This window comes from Chanodichthys erythropterus, chromosome 8 (genome assembly GCF_024489055.1).
Source record: "Chanodichthys erythropterus isolate Z2021 chromosome 8, ASM2448905v1, whole genome shotgun sequence".
NCBI lineage: Eukaryota > Metazoa > Chordata > Actinopteri > Cypriniformes > Xenocyprididae > Chanodichthys > Chanodichthys erythropterus.
The window spans coordinates 6,299,271-6,322,698 of record NC_090228.1 but is presented as its reverse complement, the minus strand read 5'-3'; the positions used below and the strand labels follow the sequence as shown (position 1 = coordinate 6,322,698).

Genomic DNA, 23,428 nt, shown 5'->3' with positions numbered 1-23,428 from the left:
ACAGGAAGATCTAGAACCACGCATGGACTACAGGTTAAAGACCACAAACAGAAACGGCACTAATACACAACAGTTTGCTTTGTTAAATCCATTTGGAGCAAAATAAAAAGCTTGATAAGTGCAAGCAGACATGGGACAAACCTTAACGTTGTGCATACTCATGATGTTTCCACAATCGTCCATGTACTGCTTCAGATCTTTATCCTACAGGAAGCCATTGGAAAACAAATGAATAAATAGAGCGAGAAGCAAATGAAACAGAATGGCACACAGCAACAAAGAGGAGCAGTATGGGACATTCGCTCACCAGGTACTCAAAAACGAGAGTGAGGGATTTGTCCGTGTGGACAATATCATGAAGCGTGACGATATTGGCGTGCTTTAAATCCTTCAATAATGACACTGAAAGAGAAAATGGCAGGATAGATCAGAGCAATATTAATATTAGTATCTTAGAGACCAAGAGAGAGAGAGAGATTCCTCACCCTCTCTAATAGCTGTGCATGGAGCGCCCTCCTCATGTTCCAATCGGATCTCCTTCAGAGCTACAAGGTTGTCCGTCAGTTTGCTCCGCCCCTTGAAAACAGTGGCATACGTCCCCTATAATACAATTACAGCAATGATTAAATTTCAATATACACAGTGTTTTTCGGACAGTTTTGGTTAGCATAAAATATTTAAGGATCACACAAGTTTTACACTAGGGATGTAGTTAATGTATTAACTATTTACTGACAAGTATTAACTAATGTTACCGATTTAAATAAATGATTTATATAAATAAAACAATTTTGTACACACACACACAAAAAAAAATAGTACTTTGAAAAATTGTTACACTAGGGATTTAGTTAACAGATTAACCATTTACTGACAATCATCAACTAATGTCAGTTAAAAAATAAATAAATAAATAAATAAATAGATAAATATTAAATCAATATTGTGCAACTAAAACTTTTACACTAGGGATGTAGTTAACAGATTAACCATTTAATAATAAGTTCAAACCAACAATTATGTCCCTATTGTACAACTAACAAAAGAAAAATATTTTGGGTTGCACTTTATTTTGTTCCCCTTATTACAATGTAATTATAGATTTAAGTACTGCATAATATTAATTAATTAACATGCTTACTAAAGGGTTAGACAAGGTTTGGTTTAGGGTCAGCTGCATGTAATTATAAATAATTTACTGTTATTACTACAGTAAGTACAACTAACGTGCAACAAGAACATGGTAAAATAAAGTATTAGTGAACTTATGAAATATCTTATGTACAGTCACATTATTTGGAGACTGCCATCAGTGACCAAAACCATCTCAATAACCCCTTTATTATGAATATGTTCAGTTATATGATTATCACTTATTGCACTTTTAAATGACCATTTCTGAGAGTGAAATAATGAAATGTCAGTATTAGACTGTACCTCTCCCAACTTGTCCAGTTTGATGTAGGTCTCCAGTTTCCCAAAGCCGATTTCTGACTATAAAAAGAGAAAATGACAGGGATTGCTTCATTAATGAGATCTGGTTAATGCTGAACAGTCTGCATGTGTTCAACAGACCTTATCAGTGAGAAACACGTGTCTGGAGTGTTGCTCGGCGTCTCTGATATCTGCAGCCAAAATCACTTCCCAGACAAAGCCATTAATCACACACACACTGTATCCAGACTCCCACGGGCACCAGGGGGCACCAGAACAACAACATAAACCCCCTCTACTTTACACACATGGAAGGTTGGAGGTGGGGACGACATAGATGGATGACAGCTAAGAACAATGGATGCCAAGTAAACCCAGACGCAAAAGCAGGGAGCTTTTCACATGCAAAACCCCCTATGTAAGCGGCCAACAGACAAAGAACATGGTGTGCGTCTTTGTGCTCAATTGGAGAGTACGACACAATGTTCGTAGCGACACACTGGGTTTCTCGTCCATGGGCCGGGTTTATCTGCAGCAGGCCATGTTGTTTTGAAAAGCTTGCTGTGGACAGTGTACTCATTAACTCAAGCTTAAAATTCTTCAGACGTAATCTTTTACTTTTAAAAGAGTGGCTCAAACAAACAAAAATGTCCTTTACTCAGCCTCATGTCATGCCAAATTTGTTTGACTTTCATCTATTGAACATAAAAGTTCTTCACAATTGTATTTTGTATACAGTAAAGTATCTACAATGAGAACTAAAAAGCAGTTTAAAAGTAGCCCATACAGTTTGTGCATTATAAAGGCTTATGATAGTTTTCTCAGTGCTTCTGAAATCTCATTTGATCACATCACATTTTGTAACCAATCGTGATGGACAAAAGTTAAAAACTATAGAACTAAGAAATGACAGATAAAATGATCGATAGATTGAACGATCGATAGAGCTGCTCAGCTCACAGTGATGATTGGATGGATTGATGGGAAAAGAGCTGCTAGAATGATAGAACGATAGAACGATTGAACGATAGAATGATAGAAAGATAGAACGATAGTAGTCAGTGGATGGATGGATGGATGGATGGATGGGTTGGTCAGTGGATGGATTGATGGATGAATGGGTTAGTCAGTGAATGGATGGATGGGTTGGTCAGTGGATGGATTGATGGATGAATGGGTTAGTCAGTGGATGGATGGATGGATGGATGATGGATGAATGGGTTAGTCAGTGAATGGATGGATGGATGAATGGGTTAGTCAGTGGATGGATGGATGGATGGATGGATGAATGGGTTAGTCAGTGGATGGATGGATGGATGGATGAATGGGTTAGTCAGTGGATGGATGGATGGATGGATGAATGGGTTAGTCAGTGGATGGATGGATGGATGGATGGATGAATGGGTTAGTCAGTGGATGGATGATGGATGATGGATGAATGGGTTAGTCAGTGAATGGATGGATGGATGAATGGGTTAGTCAGTGGATGGATGGATGAATGGGTTAGTCAGTGGATGGATGGATGGATGGATGAATGGGTTAGTCAGTGGATGGATGATGGATGGATGGGTTAGTCAGTGGATGGATGGATGGATGGATGGATGGGTTGGTCAGTGGATGGATTGATGGATGAATGGGTTAGTCAGTGGATGGATGGATGGATTGATGGATGAATAGGTTAGTCAGTGGATGGATGGATGGATGGATGGATGGATGGATGGATTAGTCAGTGGATGGATGGATGGATGGATGGATGGGTTGGTCAGTGGATGGATGGATGGATGAATGGGTTAGTCAGTGGATGGATGGATGGATGGATGGATGAATGGGTTAGTCAGTGGATGGATGGATGGATGGATGGATGGATGGATGGATGGATGGGTTGGTCAGTGGATGGATTGATGGATGAATGGGTTAGTCAGTGGATGGATGGATGGATGGATGGGTTGTTCAGTGGATGGATGGATGGATGGATGGATGGATGGTTCAGTGGATGGATTGATGGATGAATGGGTTAGTCAGTGGATGGATGGATGGATGGATGGATGGGTTGTTCAGTGGATGGATGGATGGATGGATGGTTGGTTCAGTGGATGGGAAAATAGCTAAAACAACAGAATGATAGATGAAACAATAGAGCAATAGATTGAACGATAGAGCTGCTCAGCTCACAGTGATGGATGGATTTATGGGGAAAAAGCTGCTAGAAAGAAAACAAACGATCAATCGGTAGATAAATTAATAGAGCTACTTGGCTCAGAGTGACGGATGGATGGGAAAAGAGCTGCTAGAATGATAGAACGATAGAACAAAAACAAACGAACGAATGATCGATCAATCGATCCATAGAGATAGAATTTTGGGGTGAAATACGACCTGCACATGTCAATGACATTCAACCAGAAAAATCCTTGATGAGTAAATGCTGACACAATCATAATTTCCAGGTGAACCATCCATTTAAATGGATCTAAAACACACCATTAGAGTCACTCAGAAAGCACTTGTTTTTAAAAGTATCTTTCTCAATGTTTAAACCATTTTCTCTCAGCGTGACAATGGCTTACTGTCTGACAGCCATGTAATCGTTTTAACCTGGCCAGACTGAATAATCTGCGTAAATCCCATGTTGTGTTTGAAACAATAAGGTTTATTAATCTTGAACACTAAGATCTCACAGCCATTCATGTCAATGGGGAAACCTAACATGGAGTTGTGTTGCTATGCAGCATGGTTGCTAGGTAGACATCCCATCATGCTCTGCTCCTGAATTGCTCAACAAAGAGATAAACAGCATACTGCCAAACCTAAGATAGAGTGATTCATTTACCTCTGAGATAAAATGAGATTTCCCATGTTTAAGTGGTTTAGAGGAAGCACAAAAACATACTTGAGACTAATATGGAGCAAATATGACATTATAAAGATGACCTTAGGGTTTATGCAAACAAACTTACCAGTGAGGCTCTACGCGATCGTCGACTGAGGGGTTGGTCAAACGGCGGGCTGCTCAACTGTAGCTTTTCCAAGTAACCGTCAGGAATCCGGATATCAGCAGGCAAAGACAAGCGTTTATTCAGGTCCTGAAAAATCACACACACACATATGCAAACAAGTCAGTCGCAAAGAACAAAATTAGCTGGGATCATATCAAAGTTGGAATCAGATTAAAAATTGATGCTTGGTGACTAATTTTCCTTTGATATGTGCATCTTGTCTGTAAGCATTGAGTGTGTGTTTTAAATAAGATAGCGTGACTTCATAAAGCCATTCTCAAACCAAAGCATTAGCATCTTCCATAAATAACCCTCCATCAGGCTTTGAACCTCCTCCATTTGCATCTCTCTCACATGTCTTTTTCTCCGCCCACAGGCTACTTATAAAGAAGCGTGCAGCATGAAATAAACTCACTGGGCAGCACATTAGTCCATTACTTGTGTACTAGTACAGGCTGAATGAGTGGTGAATAATTTTACCCCAAAATCAAAAGAAACTCATAACAGCCTGTATTATTTTTTAATAATCTTATATTAAGAACATTCCCCCCTCAATTCTTATTACTGTAAAGCAGAAGAAAACAATTTAAGCTATTATTTATAGGCTCTAGACAGGATGATTTTCATAACTGCCACTGTATCGAGAATCTAATGAGAATCAATCATCAATGACATCAAAAACTCAAGAGTAAATTATCCAGATGTATTACAGAGTATTAAAAGGATAGTTGGGATATGTTGTTCCAAACCTGTATGAGTTTCTTTCTTCTGTTGAACACAAAATAAGATATTTTAAAGAATGTTTGTAACCATGCTAATGTTTTGACACCCACTGACTTCCATAGTATTTTTTTTTTCCCACTCTGGAAGTCAGTGGGTGTTGTCAACTGCCTGGTTATCAACAGTAACTCATACAGGTTTGGAACAACTTGAGGGCAAGTTAACGACAAAATTTTCATTTTTGGGTGAACTATCCCTTTAAGGGGAAATGACACAAAAAAAAAAATCTTACAAACGTGTATGTTAAAGTCTTTATAACAATATTTACATGCATGTTGCATGCATTTACTATAGTAATAACAGTATAACAATAATAAAATATGTGTAATTACTGATTACATAATTACCATAATTTTAATCAAAAGCAGTGTAACCAATGCTATTACGACATTAAATACTTTAAATGGATATTTTATAATACTTATTATTTATTAACAATAAATATTATGGATGTTTATTATTAGTTTTATATTACATATATTATCTTTTTCTATGTTACAGTAACACGATTTTGGGGGTAAAATGAGCTCAAATGCCCTGAAAATGAGATAAATGTCAAATTTGACAAAGATAGTACAATATTTTCTTTATGCAATTTATTTTCTCTCTTACTTTTTAAGGGGTAAAATATGACCTGAACACCTCTTCATGAGATTCACCATATAAATATACACATTGTTAAACAACATCTACTTAATTATTGGCATCTGTAAACGGTGCATTTAGCCACAGTAACCCAATTCACACAGCAGGGGGCAACAGAACCCCAGAGACAGAGAGAGTGAGGAACACATGGTCAAATAACTAGTTCAGACTGAGGTTTGCAATTAAAACCCCAGAATAAGAAGCTTTAAATACTGTATGTAGCAAGAGTGTGATGTGAACATCTTGATGCATTCAGGTTAATTCTGATAGAAAAGAAAAGTTTTTCCATTTCAAATTCCTCTAAAAGTACAGTGGTATTTAAACTTTCTTTTTAACATTGTAAGAGAATATAGACTGGAAATAATAAAGAAAAGAAGAGGGAGTGAGGAAAAAAAAAAAAGGCAAAATCCATTCCTTTCAGATCCTTGTGTGCGGGAACAGAGGAAGCCAGTATTTAATATCAAACAGCGGCCCAAACCTCAACAGACAGACACACGTGCATATGATTTGAAAAATCACACTCTTACACAGTCCTAACCAAATGCGACGCCTGTTTCCACTGATTTTTCATACAGAAAGTGAAAACGTTACACGATGCATCATAAATCACAGCCAAACAGAAAATACTTGATGTTTGCAACATTTGTCAGATTTTGGACCAATGAGATTTCATAGTGGGCGTGTCTACATAGTGCTTTACACTAAAAAAAGAAACCAAAACATTTTAACCAAACCTGTTCTGGTTAACAAAGTGCCCTGTTACTTACTTGTTGTGGCTGGTTAAAGAGGACCTAGAATGCCCCTTTTCACAAGATGTAATATAAGCCTCTGGTGTCCCCAGAATGTGTCTTTGAAGTTTCAGCTCAAAATTTGGGTTTGAGCAAAAACACGCTGTTTTAGTGTGTGTCCCTTTAAATGCAAATTAGCTGCTGCTCCCCAACCCCCTTCCCAGAAGAGGGAGGAGCTTTAACAGCACACGCTTCAGTTGTTCAACAACAACAAAACTGGAGAATCTCTACTACAACAACTCTTCCTCTTCTCTAGAGCAGCCCAACATGGCCTCGCCCCCTTTGTTGAGTGTTCTCGGGACCAGGGTTTATGTAAATTTTAGGGTTAGTGATGTCACCAACCTGGGAAGAAGCCGTTTTTTGAAGTCCTTAAACAGCGAATTCTTTAGAAGAAAATGTCTCCCTTTGCTTTGAACTTTGATTGTCTTAACATTGCAGATGTTGTTTATGCTCAAACAGCAACATTACACACTAACTAAAGTTAAAAAAGTGAAATCATAATCAAGGACCCCTTTAAGACAACTAGTTTTGCAATGTCATGTCTGATCTAAGATCTCAGATCTTCAAAACCGAGGTTGGTAATTGATGTTTAACACCTGAGAGCTTTCAAACTGCAGAAGTTCCTCTTATACCATCTGCACCTGCCCACAAAACCTCTAGATTTCTTTAGATCGTCTCATTAAAGAATCATTGCGGAGGAAGAGAGAAGCCGACTAACAGAAAATAGGAAAGGATGAAAAAAAAAAAAAGACAACAGAGGAATCCCTCCACCTACCCAAGGCCAAAAATAAAGCTCTTAGTAGTGACACATCAGCCAGTCAGAAGCTTTCAGGGTAACGCACGCAGGGTTTCTGCCTCCTCCTGTGAATAACTGAGCGTGTGGTAAGTTTGTGTTGCTGATTAATTTATGGCCACACGTGGTCTGTCTTACCTCCATGGATATGCGCCGATGACTTCTGTTGCGGAGACACACGCCGGTGGGCGACTGCACTTCGTCCGAGGACGTCCCTGAGGCCTGATCGCTCTCTCCATCCGATCCCATCTTCAGATTCTCATGAACAATGTCTGGGAGAAAAGAAGAAGAGGAGGTTAGGAAATGAAAATGCGTGATATGTGGCTCTAACGGTTCCTGGGAGGTTTTACTAGAGTATACACATGTATATGGCTGAATCCCAATAGTTCCTATACTACTTACAGTACTTAGTTAAATGTGAAAAAATTAATTTGAATGAATTATTACTTTTAAAAAAAATAACTTATTAAAAAGAAAGCATTTAACAAATCTTTTCTTAATCCAAATGAGTTACAAAAAGTCAGTTACAAGGAAACTTTTGAATTATTTTGAATTATTTTTAGCCCCATTGACACAAAACAGTTTTTAGACCCTTGGCGCACTTTACAGGCATTACTATTTTAAATTATACTATTTTTAACATGGGGCACACTAATTTCGCATACAATGTAGAATAGATAGTGATTCAGGAGTCAACCTAATATGTGTGTGTGTGTGTGTGTGTGTGTGTTGGAAAAGCAACATGTGATTCCTCTATTTCAGTGAAAGACCTTATTCATCCTCTTTCCCTTTAAACACAGACACACTCAAACCTGTGTACATAAAGCACATTAGGGTACACGTCTGTCAATAATTCCCCTGCAGTTCTTCATAATCATAAAAACCAGTCAAACATGACATGGACACAAATGCTCTATTCACATTCACCTATGGCCTGATTCTAGTGAAAGACACATGGATTATACAGAAAACAAGGAAACTGTGAAAGGATATGTGCTGTTCCATGTGCTTTTTGTTTACAGCAAGTGTTTGTGTGTGAACTATGTCCTCAACTCTTCTCGATTACATAAAAGAATGATCCAGCTTATCTGAGCTGGCCTAAGAGCCAAATCATGATGTAATCGGGCTAAATAAAATAAAAAATAAAAAAACATCACACACACACAAATTGAAAACCAGCGGCCAGGAATTAACGTGTTTAACACGTGTTTATGTACATGTGGATGTAAGTGCAGACTTTTAGTACTTGGAAAACGGGCGGACTAAAAGCAACGGAAAATAAAAGCTGTTCCGGAAGAAAAGAGATCATATTCCCGCATAAAAGAGTGCTGGTAACTAGAAAAAGAGTGTAAAGATGTGGTCGTGGCCCTGTAGTTTTATGGCAGGCTGTTTGCTGCCTCATGGCCCCCTCCTCCCTCACCTCATAAGGCGGAGTCCCCCAAGGGTGACATATCGGCCCGCTCTTTTATCTGGCCAAGGCAGTAAAAAGTACCTAACCTGAGGCCCATCCATTATGGCACACAGCCGTCTGCTGTCGCTTTGCTCTGATATCTCCAGACAAGAGGGAGAGAGGTGAATCTTGCGATAATTTTATGGAATATTTATATTTCACTGCAAAACTAAGATAAATGCAGTTTGCATAAACATACAGAATTTAATTTATTCTAAAAAAAAAAAAAAAAAAAAACAATAAAATACATAATTAATTTGGGGAAATTCTTTTAATTGAAATAATGTCAATGCAAAAATAAGGTCTCACATTAGTTCACGTATTAACTAACAATAAGCAATACATTTGTTACAATATTTATTCATCTTTGTTAACATTAGTAAATAAAAATACAATATTTGTTTGTTCATGTTGTTCACAGTGCATTAACTAATGTTAACAACTGAAACCTTATATTAAAGATTTACCAAAAATGCTTCTAAAAATAGGCTTCATACAATAAAATAATAAAATAAAATATTTATGTCCAAGTTTAATGTAGTTAACTAATGTTAACAAATGATACCTTATTGTAAAGTTTTACCAAAAATGCTTCTAAAAATAGGCTTCATAAAATAAAATAATAAAATAAAATATTTATATTCAGATTTAATGTAGTTAACTAATGTTAACAAATGATACCTTATAGGCTTCATTAAAAAAAAAAATTAAATTAAATTAAATTAAATTTAAAAAAAATTAAAAAATAAAATAAAATCAAACAAATTAAAAATAAAATAAAATAAAATAAAATAAAATAAAATAAAATAAAATAAAATAAAATAAAATAAAATAAAATAAAATAAAATAAAATAAAATAAAATAAAAAATAAAATAAAATAAAATATTTTGGGGAACATGCTTTTTATCCTTCGTCTTTGGGGTGAAATATGACCTGGACATTTCTTAGAGAGAGATGGGGAGAGATCCAGCTTCATGAAATGGCTTTTTGACTGGTAACCTGCGGCCACATTTCTGCATCCCGTCACGCAGATGAAGTCTTTGAAACGGTGAGACTATGTGTGTGTGGAAGTTTGACAGTGTGCACAGTCGCAGGTAATGTGGCCTATTTTTTTTTTTTATCTGACATAGCGCGAGGTAACGAGTTGCTCTGGCAGATCACCCCATTTCCCTCCATTCACTCTTCCTTTCCTGTCTTTCATCTCTTTCTACCTCCTCAACATCACAAGCGCTGTGCTCTTTCATTCCGTCATGCCCGAGTCAACCTCACTAGTAATTTTGACGCATATCATCAGTCTGCCGCACCCTATCGCTCAGTCTTCTGCTTTCCTCCAGCCGTCTTTTCATACAGATGATATGAAAGTCTATAAAGCACAGCATTCTACTTTTCCCAAAAAAAGGGGGGGGGGGAGGAGTGTGGCACGGAAAAATCTTGCAAGAACGAAAGTGGGTCAAACTGTAATAAACTCCAGGCTGTCCTGAGCTGCCTGACATCACTCCGATTTGGAATGCATCCTATTCGAGGAAATGCAAGATGATCATTTATCAAACACATTTACATCACAGCTTACAAATTCCACAATCTGTGCCAAATAAACAAACGATCGCTCTCTGACATCGCTGTTGACTGATGAGAATGTGGGACGGACACGTCTGGACTTGTGTCTGAGATGCTGGTAAATAATAACCTCACGTATGGGAAGCACCAAGCATGAACACACACACACACTCACTCCGAGAGCAGCCCGGACGGAACTGCTCAACTGTGAGACACACTTCTTGCTCGGTCGCCTCCTACTAACCTTCCCCTGACTCACTTCCTGCCAGTGTGAGCGCATTCTCTCTATGTGAACACCCACACGCGCAGTTGCACGCATGCACACCGGGGTTAGACGTGACTGCTCCCATGACAACAGGGAGATAAGGTTGATCGACCCATATTCATCACACCTGATTTTTTTACATGGCAGATCATTCATCTAAATGTGTGTTAGAGAGGAGACATGCTAGTCAAACAGAAGCAATAAATAAGGTGTGGGTGTGGTCTTGGCAAGTTTTGGGATTGGTTGAAGGTGAGTACGACATGAGTCATTCACAAGGGTCATGTATGCTTCATCCACACCATGTTTCACAAAAAATTATATTAAAATTTTTTTTAATATAAAATTATTCCTGCCAAGAATTGTAAATGAATAAATAATATTAAAAGTAACCATGAAAAACTAGAACATTAAAAGGTTTAAATTAAAATGATAATTGAACATAATTACAAATTAAAAGTAAATGTTATATTAAAATATAAAAATTAAACTAATACTTATTAATTATGATTATTATTAATAGTTGAAGTAATTATTTCTGAAAAAAGAGAAAATAAAGTTTATATTAAAATTGTAGCTAAATAATATAATAATAAAATACATTTTATTAAAATTATTTAAATTCTGTAACAACCTTTAAAAAAAGAAATGATATATTTTTTTAAAATATGTTAAAAACAAACACATATTACGCACATATATAAATATTTTGATTAAAAATATATTTTTTATATAATTTATTTTTGCCATGAATTGTAAATAAATAATACTACAATTAATCACGAAAAAGTGAAACATTAAAAGGTTTACATCAAAATTAAATGATAACTGAACATAAATCCTTAATAAGGAAATACAATTTTATTCAAATTGTTAAATTCAGTTAAAAATAACATTAAATATGAAATTAAGTTATGTTAAAATAATAAAAAAGATTACAATAAAATAAAAAAATGAATTATATTAATATTAATATTATTAAATAGTTGAATAATAATATAAAGTGGGGGAAAATTATTAAATTAAATTATAAATATAATAACATTTTATTAATATTATTAAAATGAACTTTTAAAATAAGAAATTAAATTATATTACAATTATTAAAAAATACGTTAACACACACACATATACATATACATAGACAAGTAGTAAAAACTATTTTAAAAAGGAGTAAAAAAAAAAAAAAAAAAAATGTAATGGAGAATCTTTTTTAAATAGGCCTTTAAATGGCGACTCTTCAAAACAGTCTGTATGTCTGTGTGGTCACTCACCGAGACGGCTGCCGTTTCGAGGCATGGCCATGAAGGACCCCAGACTTCCCCCAATGACACTGTGAGGTCGACGCAGAGGAGGCTTCTTAAAGGAGCCCGTGTACTGGTGCAAGAACGAGTGCATGCTGTGGGAGGAGGGCGGCCGGCCATTCCTCACGATGGGCTCTGAAATAACAATGACACACACACACAGCATCAGTGTAATTGCATGAATAGATTTATATACACTCACAAGAGTGAGGCAGTCATTAAAAGTATTACTTGACTACCTGAGGTCACACTGAGGTCAAAGGTAAGCTACAGCAATAAAGGGAAACCGGCAACTATCTAGAAACTGTTTATGTCTTGACAGTCACCCATATCTTTCACTTCCCATCATGCTGAGTGATGCTGGGAAAGCAACACCTGCTGAGCTTTTCACTTTTAATCGAAAGGCGAGCCAATCATTGCAAAGGTGTTGCTATGGCAATGTATAAACCCATAGGAAAGCAGCTGTAATCATTTGAGCCAATCAACACAAGCCATGCAAAAGCATCAATTAAACAAATTCTGACATTCGACACTCAAGTATAAACATTTTACCCAAAATGGCAACATATCAACCAATAGAAGCATAGCCGATAATAATGGAATAAAACTGGAGTAAAAGTTGGTACATTTCTACCATTATAAACCAACTATTTGACACTCGACACCCATGTGAATTTAAATAAATAAAATATTAATGAATATATTAACTTTAATCAACGTTGGTAGAGGTTATATGACCATCACACAGTATGTGAGTGTGTGTACTCCTCAGTTCACCTGTCCCTCCCACCTGTTTCTGCTCTCACACCACCTGTCCAGTCAACCAACCCCTCCTTGAGCTCGCACACACAGCCACATACACACACAAAACAACACAGAGCACCGCAGTGGTATTGCATTACATAAGGAGATAAAGTGCTGCTCTCTGGGACACTGTAATCTAAAAGCCATTCTTCCCCAGCATGCTCAGACATTCAAACACACAAATAGCAAGACTGTGTGTCTCTAAACAACCCAAGCAAAAACGTGTCTCTTGTATTTAACCTGCCAAACGTCCTATGAAACTGCACCTGCCTAGTTCAAATTGCAGCCCTTGATCAAATATAGTATAAAGAATTAAAACCCTGAATTCTTGATTGTGATTCCTGATCGTCTTGAAAGAGTTAAAGGCTCCCTAATAGAATGTCCCAAAATTACTTTATTATAAAGAAAATATTGAACATTAAATGTTAAACTTTAATTGGTTATTTAATTGATTAGTTAAAAAAATATTCACAACTTGGCAAAAATATTGTTATAGTTTATTTTAATAACTTTTAATAAAGTCTTATAGTATAATATAGAGAAAAGTATGTGTCAAGGAATAAATTAAATTGTAAAACAATTCTGGGTCCAATTTGATTAAAGCAGAGTTCAGACTGCACGATTTTAGACCCGATTTTGGCCGAGAAATCGCAGACGAATGCCCGAAATCACAGGCAAATCGGTGCTCGTTCACACGAGTGACAATCACGCAGTGTGAATGACGCAATCTGAGAGAATCACAGACGAGTCGCCGACGCCCATGAGATATTTGGCATGTTAAATCCTGCTGTGTGAAAAGTGTTCTGACTGAAAACTACATCGGCGATGACCGACAGCCAATGAGAGAGCAAGATACAGAGCAGCAGGGAGTTCGGGGAGGAGTTATAGACCACTCTTGTGATATTGCGTTGTTTCCTTGTCACATCTCATGTGTGTTTGGTTGTGAAACGTAGTTTGTGTGCCAGACAGAGTTGTCGGCGATTCTTCTTATTGTAAAGTCATGCAGTGTGAAACCTTCTATTGCAGATCCATCATGCAGTATGAACACAGCAGCGACTGAATGCTGGCCAAGATAGTCAAGCAGTGTGAAAAGAACAGTGACCCGACTACTTTGAAAATCATGCAGTCTGAACTCTGCTTAATGGATTTATGAACATCAAATTTAAATAAACAACAGATGGAAAAAGGTTGAAAATGGAAAAAGTTGGAAAAAATGAAGTGTGTGAAGTGAAAAGTGAAGTAAAAAGTGAATTGTGAAGTGAAGTGTGAAGTGTAAAGTGAAGTGTAAAGTGAAGTGTGAAGTGTGAAGTGTAAAGTGAAGTATGAAGTGTAAAGTGAAGTGTGAAGTGTGACTAAAAAACAGGCTAGATTTTATTCTTTGTGATTTGACTGAATTGTGAAAACTGGTCTCTTTATAAAGTTTGGAGGGTACTGGGAGGGCTTGATGATGTCAGCATAAATGGAAAGACATTTCATAGGCAGAGCAAGTTATTACATTGTGATGAAAGATTACGAAGGCAATCTTTTTCTTTGCAACAACATGTAATGATAAATTGTTCCCAAGCAGATAAACAGGATCAATTATGATTTTGCGTTGACTTTGCATTGTTTTTTCAGACTGTCTTTTGATGGTTGAACATGAAATGCTGATGGTGTAGTATCCGCATTTATTCAGAGAGCATTCTCTTTTTCGCTGTGGTCGCTCTCTCTCTCATATCTTCCCACACCACAGCTGTGTCTCTCATTACAACAGGCCTTTCAACCTGCTTACTAAGGGCAATCCAACAAAACACCAGGTTCACACACACCCACCCCACAAAACAGTCCAGGCTCAGTGTGGCGCAGGTCTGAACCATCCGAACCCATGTGGTAAAGTTCCACTCGCAGCCTGCCAGCTGCGCACTGGGACCTTATTTCCATATAAGCATCATGGAAACTCTGAAATGTTCCACAGCCAACGCCATGGTAACGCTCAACAGGTCGGGCCGTGACAATACGTCATGCTGTCAAATGCAGGAATGTCCCACCGACAGCATCAGCAGGTGTGGAGTTACAACAAAATAGTGGAATTTGGACAGACAAGAACACCAAACAGCACAAACACAGAGCTATTTTTCCCACTACTGAGAAAATATCATGAACATTTTTTCACATTCAGTGCATAAGTATATAAAATGTAAACTCTACGTCTATCCTGTCTTGTTGCTAAGCAACAGCGCTCCTGAGGAAAATACTTCATGTCAGCAGAAGCTCTTGGGCCCAAAGCAAGGCTGGGTCTACGGTTGCCGTGCCGACAGTCTCAGGTGACAGACTCTTAGGGGTCTTTGTGCGGCACCCTAACATCCATTCCTGGTGCCAAAATGTACACAGGTAGACATAAATTCAGTCTATTTCTTCATTATAGAGACAAAGGATGTCTTCAGAGAGGCCAAATAAACACAAAACCACACACATGACTAAAACAAGTTTAGCAAGGCAGATGGTGCACATGACTGTCCTGTTCTGGCACCACCAGACCACAAACAGAAAAAAACAAAAAAAAACAAAGACTGTCTGAAATTTAAGGAAGCTGTACAAAAAAAAAAAAAACAACAACCATCTATCCTCTTTTTCATGTACTATTCATGTCTTTCCTGTGGGCAAAACGGAGGATTAACAGACCAGTAGCTGATATTTAAAATTAGTTATGTTAAAAGGCACAATATGTACGATTTTTGGATTAAAATATCCAAAAACCACCAGAACAACGTTATATATTTTGTTGACTTGTACATTATCCCAAATGTTTCCAAGAATGTTTAAATCCAGAGAAATAAGCAACTTTAATCAGGATATGGACCACCTTTCAATCATACCCACATTACCCCAGCATATACATATACATATATATATATATATATATTTATTTTCACAATCAAATGTTTTTCTTAATTTTTAAATCAGTCAAAGCATCTATCTGTTTCATTCTGCTAATGATAGCTTGAGGCGTTTGTCCATATAAGGGGTTTCCTGGAACGTCAAGGTTTATGACTTCTATGAGCCTCACTTGTGGACTTTCTGCACTAGGGTGCCCTCCATCTACAAGTATGAATAAAGACATTATACATGTGTGTACTCACTAATGCTCACAGTCACAACCCCCTATTTTGGGTTTTAAAAAAAAAAAGAGAAAAATAATACTTTTTAAATATACTTCTTTTCTCTCTGTGGATGAATAAGATTTCCTTCACAGGCATGACAGATATTATTTTAGACCTTTCTAATGAGTTATAGAAAAATTAAGTGGTATTTTCAAGTGACCAACCAAAATGGATGGATGTTGTTTGGATTGTGATTAGTGATATTGAGCTATGTAAACAAAATTGACTTAAATGTTAATCAAGAGGTGTTATGTTCCTGCAGTCTGCCATTTTTGGCAAATTAAGAAAATGTTTGTCTGGAAAAATTTCTTGTTAAGGTTTGTATTTTGTGTGCCCTGTATAGAACATAATGTCCTTTATCAGTCACATGCCTGTTTAAGTGTTGAAATGCACTACTTGTGGTTATTCTCAGAGATGGTAATTGTGTGGCCTGCGCGTTTTCAACCTCTGTGCTATGTGCTATATAAAAATGTGTGTGGTAATTTGCACACTCGCAAATATTTCAAATAAATAAAAAATAATTTAGTGGATCAGGATTTGATTTCCTTCATGCTAAACCATGTCCCCTGTATTAGATGCGTTGCTGACTGCATCTACGATTGCAGATTGAAAAGTTAAATCCTAAAAATTACATCTGAAACCTAAAAGCAGTGTGTAATTTTCTTCCGAACAGTCTTCAACGTTAATGAGACAAAAACGTCCATTCAATTACTCTCATTTCCATATTGCATGCACATCTTTCCTGAGGGTAAAGTGAGAATATAAATCAAATGGCTCATTTAATGTATAATTAACACAGAACCTTTAAATCTTTACATTAGATGATTCTTTCAGGTGTCCCAACAAACCTAAAAAAAAAAAATAACTAGCACAGAAGGTTGTTATTCTTTTAAAATAATGATAATTAAATAAAACGGACATCAGCTTACATCGAACTGCAATCACAGTGCATAATATTCCTCTGAATGTTAATCCAGATGGGCTGCATTGACTGAGGATTTACCCTGCGCAGTGGCAGAAGTTAGAAACCCTTGCTAATGTGCAGATTAAAGGAAAGAGAAGAGAGCGCCATAAGATCCTTACGTAATGGCAGGGTCTTCATAAAACATTCATCAGTCTGACTTAAAACGGCTGGGTCAACACCACTGCCATTCCCCACATTCAACACACAGACCTAAAAAGAGCCACACGGAGAACACGTGTATGCATAGCTGAGTGGGCATATTTAGAGCGTTGTGCACATATCAGTGTAAATGTACTTGTGAAAGCGCGAAACATACATGCAAAAAAAGCAAAAACACGTTCTGTGTGCATGGCCCCTATCTTATAAGTGACTAAATATAATATTTCTTAGATCAAAAAAATCAGCTAATGCTCACAGTTGATTTTGATTTAATTTATGCTAAATATGTTGCAATGCAAAATATTCACCTAATATTGGGTGATGGTCTGCCATCTTGGATGGAAGAATGTCATATGAATTTCACTCAATGCACTAAGGCGCTGCCTATAATTGAGAAGAGCATGCGATACTACCTTACATTTTGGTTAAAATGAGATATGAGGTTGTGAAGATTATGGACAATTATGGCCTAATGGTTAGAGAGTCAGACTGGTAACCTGAAGGTTGTGGGATTGATTCTCAATGACCTTGAGCAACACCCCCAATCACTTCCCGGGTGCCACAGCAAAAATGGCTGCCCACTGCTCTGGGTGTGTGTCTCCACAGTTTGCAGTGTGTCTTCAAAACTCACTACTTCTAATTTGAGTGCACTAACTTTGATGGGTTAAATGCAGATGACAAATTCTGAGTATGGGTTACCATACTTGGCCCCATTCACACGACTTCATACAATACCCATTTACGGTTAGGTTTAGGTATGAATCTTAGAAAAAACAAAACAAAACAAAAAACAAAAACATAAGTTTTCATATAGATCAAACTGCACAAATCTGCCATCTCAAAAAAAAAAAAAAAGGTTTGTTTTCTCATGAGATCGGGTTGGGTTTCAATCAGAGCCTTACATAAAATTCATGCTCAGATATAAACCGCAAGTTCACTCTAAGCTCACTGTGTCATAACTGCTATTTTTTAGGGATGATTATGCTCGATTCAGCATGAAGTTGGCTATGAAAGCCATTTCTGAACTCAGTTACCCTACATTCAAGAACATTTTCACCACATTTCGCATTTACAGTCTCCTTAAAGTGCCCATATTATACTTTTTCGGATATTGCCTTTCATGTAGAGTGTAAAATAGCCGATTCTTAAAAGATCTGCAAAGATTCAAAGATCAAAGTGCATGCTAAATGGAGTCATTGTCTTATTTCTAGCTCGAACCTCAGAGGTTTGTAACAAATTTGCATCATGCCACTCTATGGTCTTCAATGGCTGCCCGCAAACAACATCTACTTCATACCACCCTCAAACACTGTAGTTGTAGCTGAGGCCTGGAAGAGTTTGGTTCACGTTGTCGACATGTTGAAGACGCTGTTTTCTGCACTGCAAAAGCAATTTCTCTTCGCAAGCACTTTCAAAGGATGAAGACTCAGGCTCAAATTGATAAGGTAAAACCGACAACATCGCACTGTTTATATCACTGTGTATATAAGCACTGAGGAAGCTTCCGGAGCTGAAATTCAGAAATGGTAATGGGTGTTTTGTTTCCAACACGCTCTATAAGTGGTAGACCAATCACAACAGACTGGGTCATCTGACCAATCGGAGCAGAGCAGGCTCTCAGAAAGGAGGGGTTTAGAGAGGCTGAATCCTTTAATCAAACCGTTTCAGACACATGAGAAAAGAGGTGATGCTGCAATGTATATTATGTGAAAATTAAAGTGTTTTTGCCCTTTGATGCATGTAAACCTATTGTAGAAGACCTCCAAAACAAAATGAGGAGCCTTTAAAATAGCATAATAGGGGCATTTTAAAACCCTCCCTCATGCTCTGATAAGGACGTGGAAATTGACCATCCTGTCTTGGCCAAAAAAAACAAAACAAAAAAAACATGTTAGTTGAATTTGTGCTTTTGATAAGTGTGGTTACTGTTTTACCTCAGTCGAGCATGCAACACAGCCCCCATGGGTTCACTGGGGACGGAAGGTAAGCGGGAACGCAGCGGAATTCACACCACACTTACAGTTTACAGAGTCTCATTGTACGGTCTGAATCAGTCTGTGTGATTCTAGTCCATCCGTCAGGTTTGCCCGAAGGCAACGGAGCTAATTTAGCCCAACTCTCACAAGCTGTCACATGCTCCCTTCCTCTCATTCTCCTCACAGGGGTGTCATTGCTGTTACGTAATTACTAACTAGCTGACAAACAAGAGAGAGGAGAAGAAAAAGCACTTTGAGGAAGAGGACAGGGAGTGTTTTGCTTCGTAAAATTTCCATTCAACTGAAATTGCACTGCTTTAGGCATTCAAACTGACTGGAAGAATGACAGCAGACCTCTTTCATATCAGTGCTGGTTCAGCACTGTTTATGGTCACAAATGGCACAGACTTCAGTTATGACAGATCAGAATGGCAGCTTGACAGCTTTTCAAGTAAGCTTGAAATGCTTCTGTCAGGGTAACTAACCCGTGCTAACGTGATCGATACAGGTGACCCGTAGAAAATAGAATACTCTGGGTGTAAATACAGTGAACAAAAGTCATATGAAATAAAATTTAACAAGGTAAACAAGGCATTATGTAACATCTGTCGTTTCTTCTTTTTCTTAAAAAAAGTTTGGGTTACAGTGAGAGACTTACAGTGGAAGTAAATGGGGCATTCCACAAACAATAAAATACTCTAACAACATATGATTTTAAAGGGAGGGGAAAAACCTTTTCTGTGTGAAGCTCAATTTTACAACTTTCTTGACAATGTAATGCCTAAAGCCCTAAAATGAGACTTTTGATTTTAAAAGCATTACAGCTCAAATAAATACAGACAAACACAAAAATTGTCTGTTCACTTCTATTGTAAGTACAATATCTGCCTTTTTTTTTTTTTTAAATAAGGAACGAATAAAAAATTATGTGTTAATAATCATTATGCAACAAATGCTATTAATTGAGCTTAACTTGACTTCCTTTAACATAAAAAAAATTTAAAAAGAGAATAAAGCATCCAAAGAAAATAGTGAAGTAATATAAGAGTCCAGGCTTGACATTTGTGTTTTACACTCCAGAGTGGCTCGATGGGTCAAAGTAAGTTATATTGAACCAGACGTAGTTATGAAACAACTAAGTACACATTCCAAGTTATTTTAAGAGATTCAGTTAAATGGATTTATTCCTATAAATTTTAGAAAGAAATACAGGGATCCAGTAACTACCCGAGTGAGACTCTCAGAAGTCAGGGCAGAGTAAACATGCAGCCGTCTTCACATTACTACAAAAATGCATAATATTTGTGGTCTTCAAATATTAGTGTAGCGACATATGTTGACAAAGCAATATATAAGGGAAATAATTCTGAAAGATGAAAATGTGGAAAAAATGTGAATGTGAAAATGAGTACAAAACAGGTTACCTCATATAATAAACTTTACTGAAAATACTTTAGCTCCAAAATCTGACAATCAGTTTATAGAGCCCGTGCGTCCTGATTTGTTACACAAGAGGCCCTTTTTTCCGCTCCCGTGGACATTTTCCAGCTTTCCACAGTCCTTATTCCACAAGCTAATCAAAGTACTAATAAATCAGTCTCTAATCTGTACTACTTAACACCAACAGTGACCCTGCACATACAATACAGACAGCAAACAATAGGTACACACTCACCGCTGTCCTTGCTGCTGTTCTCCTCGATGGTCATCTGTTCCGCCAGCTCCGAGAGCGACTCATCGATCGTCTGGCTTCCACGCAGGGTGAGCGACAAACGTCTCTTAAACCTCTTCATCCTCTCCATAGGCCTCTGAGGCAGGGGGGGCCTGTGGGAACACACACACACACACACACACACAGAGTGTGTTAATGATCATCGGCCTGTGAATATCTGCAATCATGCAGCATACAAAGACTTCTTTCCTGTAAAAATAATAATTAGCCTAAAAAGAAGCCTAAAAAGAAGAATATGCATTTCATAGAGAGAGTAAGTCATGCTTTTATTCACTTCAACAAAGTTTTTGAGTACTTTGTATTTGTTTTAGCTGTTAGAGATGGTTTTGGCTAGTTCATGGAAATGACAATTTAAAGGGATAGTTCACCCAAAAATGAAAATTCTGTCATTAATTACTCACTCTCATGTCGTTACAAACCAGTAAGACTTTCCTTCTTTGGAACACAAATGAAGATCTTTTTGATGAAATCTGAGAGATTTCTGTCCCTCCATTGACAGCTACACTGACACTTCAAAATGTTCATAAAGAGATCGTAAAACTAACCCATATGAACTGAGTGGTTTAGTCCAAATTTTCTGAAGAGACTCGATCGCTTTATATGACGAACAGATTGAAATTAGGCTTTTATTCACATATAAACATTGATCAGCGAACATAAACAGAAGCTCAACTGAACCTGCTTGTCGCACGAGAACAAACCTCTTTCTGAAGCTCAATCGTGCTGCGTAACAAACGAGAATGAATCTCACTGGTTATTGCACGTCAAGGGAATATGCTTGAGCTTCCGTTTACCTTAACTGATGTGTGAGATAATGAATGTTTATATGTGAATAAAAGCCTAAATTCAATCAGTTCATCATATAAAGCGATCAAGTCTCTTCAAAATTTGGACTAAAAAGCTCAATTCATATGGATTCGTTTTACAATGTCTTTAACTTTTTGAAGTGTCAAAGTTTCACTTGTGTAGCTGTTAAAAGGACAGAAGGCTCTCAGATTTCATCAAAAAGATCTTCATTTGTGGTATGAAGATGAACCAAAGTCTTACAGGTTTCGAACAACATGAAAGTGAGTAATTAATGACAGAATTTTCATTTTTGGGTGAACTAACCCTTTAAATCAAAATTGGAGTTCTGTAGCTTTTAGTGCATGTCAATTAAAATTTACTGTACTTCTCTTCCAGGAAAACAGACCAAAATAGTGATGACTCATCTAGTACACACAGGCGTATTCCAATAAAATGTTCACTAGAAAGAGAACATCCCATCCCCCTAATGCTCATCTCTGACTAGCAAAAAAAAATAAATTACGGTGCATCTTCAGCATTAATAATGCTTGTACTTTCCCATTAACTTTCCCAACTGACAATTTTAAAGAGTCTTTATTTCTTTCAATGTAGTTTTACCAAGATTTGACATACTGGCTAATGACAATTTGGAGTGCTTCAATATTTCCCGCCTTAACTTCCTGTTTAAAAAGGGGAAAAAATGCTTGTCAAACCATTTCATGGAGTCTTAAGTATGAAGATCAATGTGGAAGCCTCATTTACTTGTGCGTGTTTGTAGTTTCCAGTGGGACAGTTTTTAATCTACACAGCAGGACTTTAAGACTCACACGTGACAAGTATAAACAAAAAAGTAAAAAAAAAAAACCTAAAAAAACCTTATCATTAATAATCAAAAGGCTTTTAATCAAATATTCATGGAGACTGTATTCTGTTTTTATAGGCACTTCCACACATGCTTTTGCATTATTAAAACACTCCCACATGTGCCAAAACTCCCTTTACACCAATGCATTTTCTCAAAATAAAATGACAGCGATGAGACACAAGGTTTATATTAACAGTAAAACATGCAATAAAAAATAAAAGAGGTACATTTCTGATTGAATGAGGGTTTGAAGGCAAAGGTAGTTTGAATGTAAAAAGTGGAGAAATTATCAAGCAAAAATAAATTTATTTATAAATAAATTGAAATAATACATGTATAAATAATAAATAAATTTATAAAACATTTTAAATTAATAAATGCATTTATATGTAATATAATATAATAAATCAGTCATCCCTAATTAATTATTAAAAATACATTTTGTTGCCATTTTATAAAAGCAATAAACTACTCAAGGGCATGCATAATGGTGATAAAGTGGCAATCATTTTGCATTGTGCATAATAACACCCCTTAAATGTACAATCACTCATGCATGGCTTCTCTAAAGATTTTTATATAAAAAACTTTAGTGTGTGTGTGTGTATTTCTCTCAATACATGCTGACTTCGCACCGTTTTAGGCAGGAAACACCTTGCTATGGGAGGCAGCGGGACTCTTTCTGTCTATTGTATTACCACCACCAGACTCTACACACCCAAATTCACACAGGACTTGAAGGTTCGTTGCGTTCACAAAGCGAAGTGAACGAAGTGAACGAAGCAAAGTACAAATGAAACCCTCCAAGGTTCTCCTGGTATACCAAAAGTACAGCATATACTGATAACATTCGGCCCCTATGAAGAGCCGGGTCACTGTAATCATACACAGAGATGCACAAAAGACTATCAGGTTACAGTGACATGGCTTTTCTCAGATGGTGTCTGATTTCAGGACGCTGCAAAGTGGGAAATGTGCATGCAAAGACCACA

At 37.0% G+C, this 23,428-nt stretch overlaps 1 protein-coding gene across 1 annotated transcript in view; it reads right to left on the bottom strand.

The window, feature by feature from the left end:
- The window catches only part of cdk17 (cyclin dependent kinase 17), a 52,474-nt gene that overhangs the window by 5,579 nt on the left and 23,467 nt on the right, over nt 1–23,428 (bottom strand). Inside the window, exons 2-10 of the mRNA XM_067391623.1 lie at nt 20,729–20,877; nt 11,981–12,145; nt 7,575–7,708; nt 4,392–4,517; nt 1,438–1,494; nt 486–600; nt 308–402; nt 142–204; nt 1–10 (exon numbers count right to left, since the gene is read on the bottom strand). The exon at nt 1–10 is cut by the window's left edge and continues 114 nt beyond it. Coding sequence (XP_067247724.1) covers nt 1–10; nt 142–204; nt 308–402; nt 486–600; nt 1,438–1,494; nt 4,392–4,517; nt 7,575–7,708; nt 11,981–12,145; nt 20,729–20,855 — 892 coding nt within the window. The 5' untranslated portion in view covers nt 20,856–20,877. The remainder of the gene's footprint in view (nt 11–141; nt 205–307; nt 403–485; nt 601–1,437; nt 1,495–4,391; nt 4,518–7,574; nt 7,709–11,980; nt 12,146–20,728; nt 20,878–23,428) is intronic.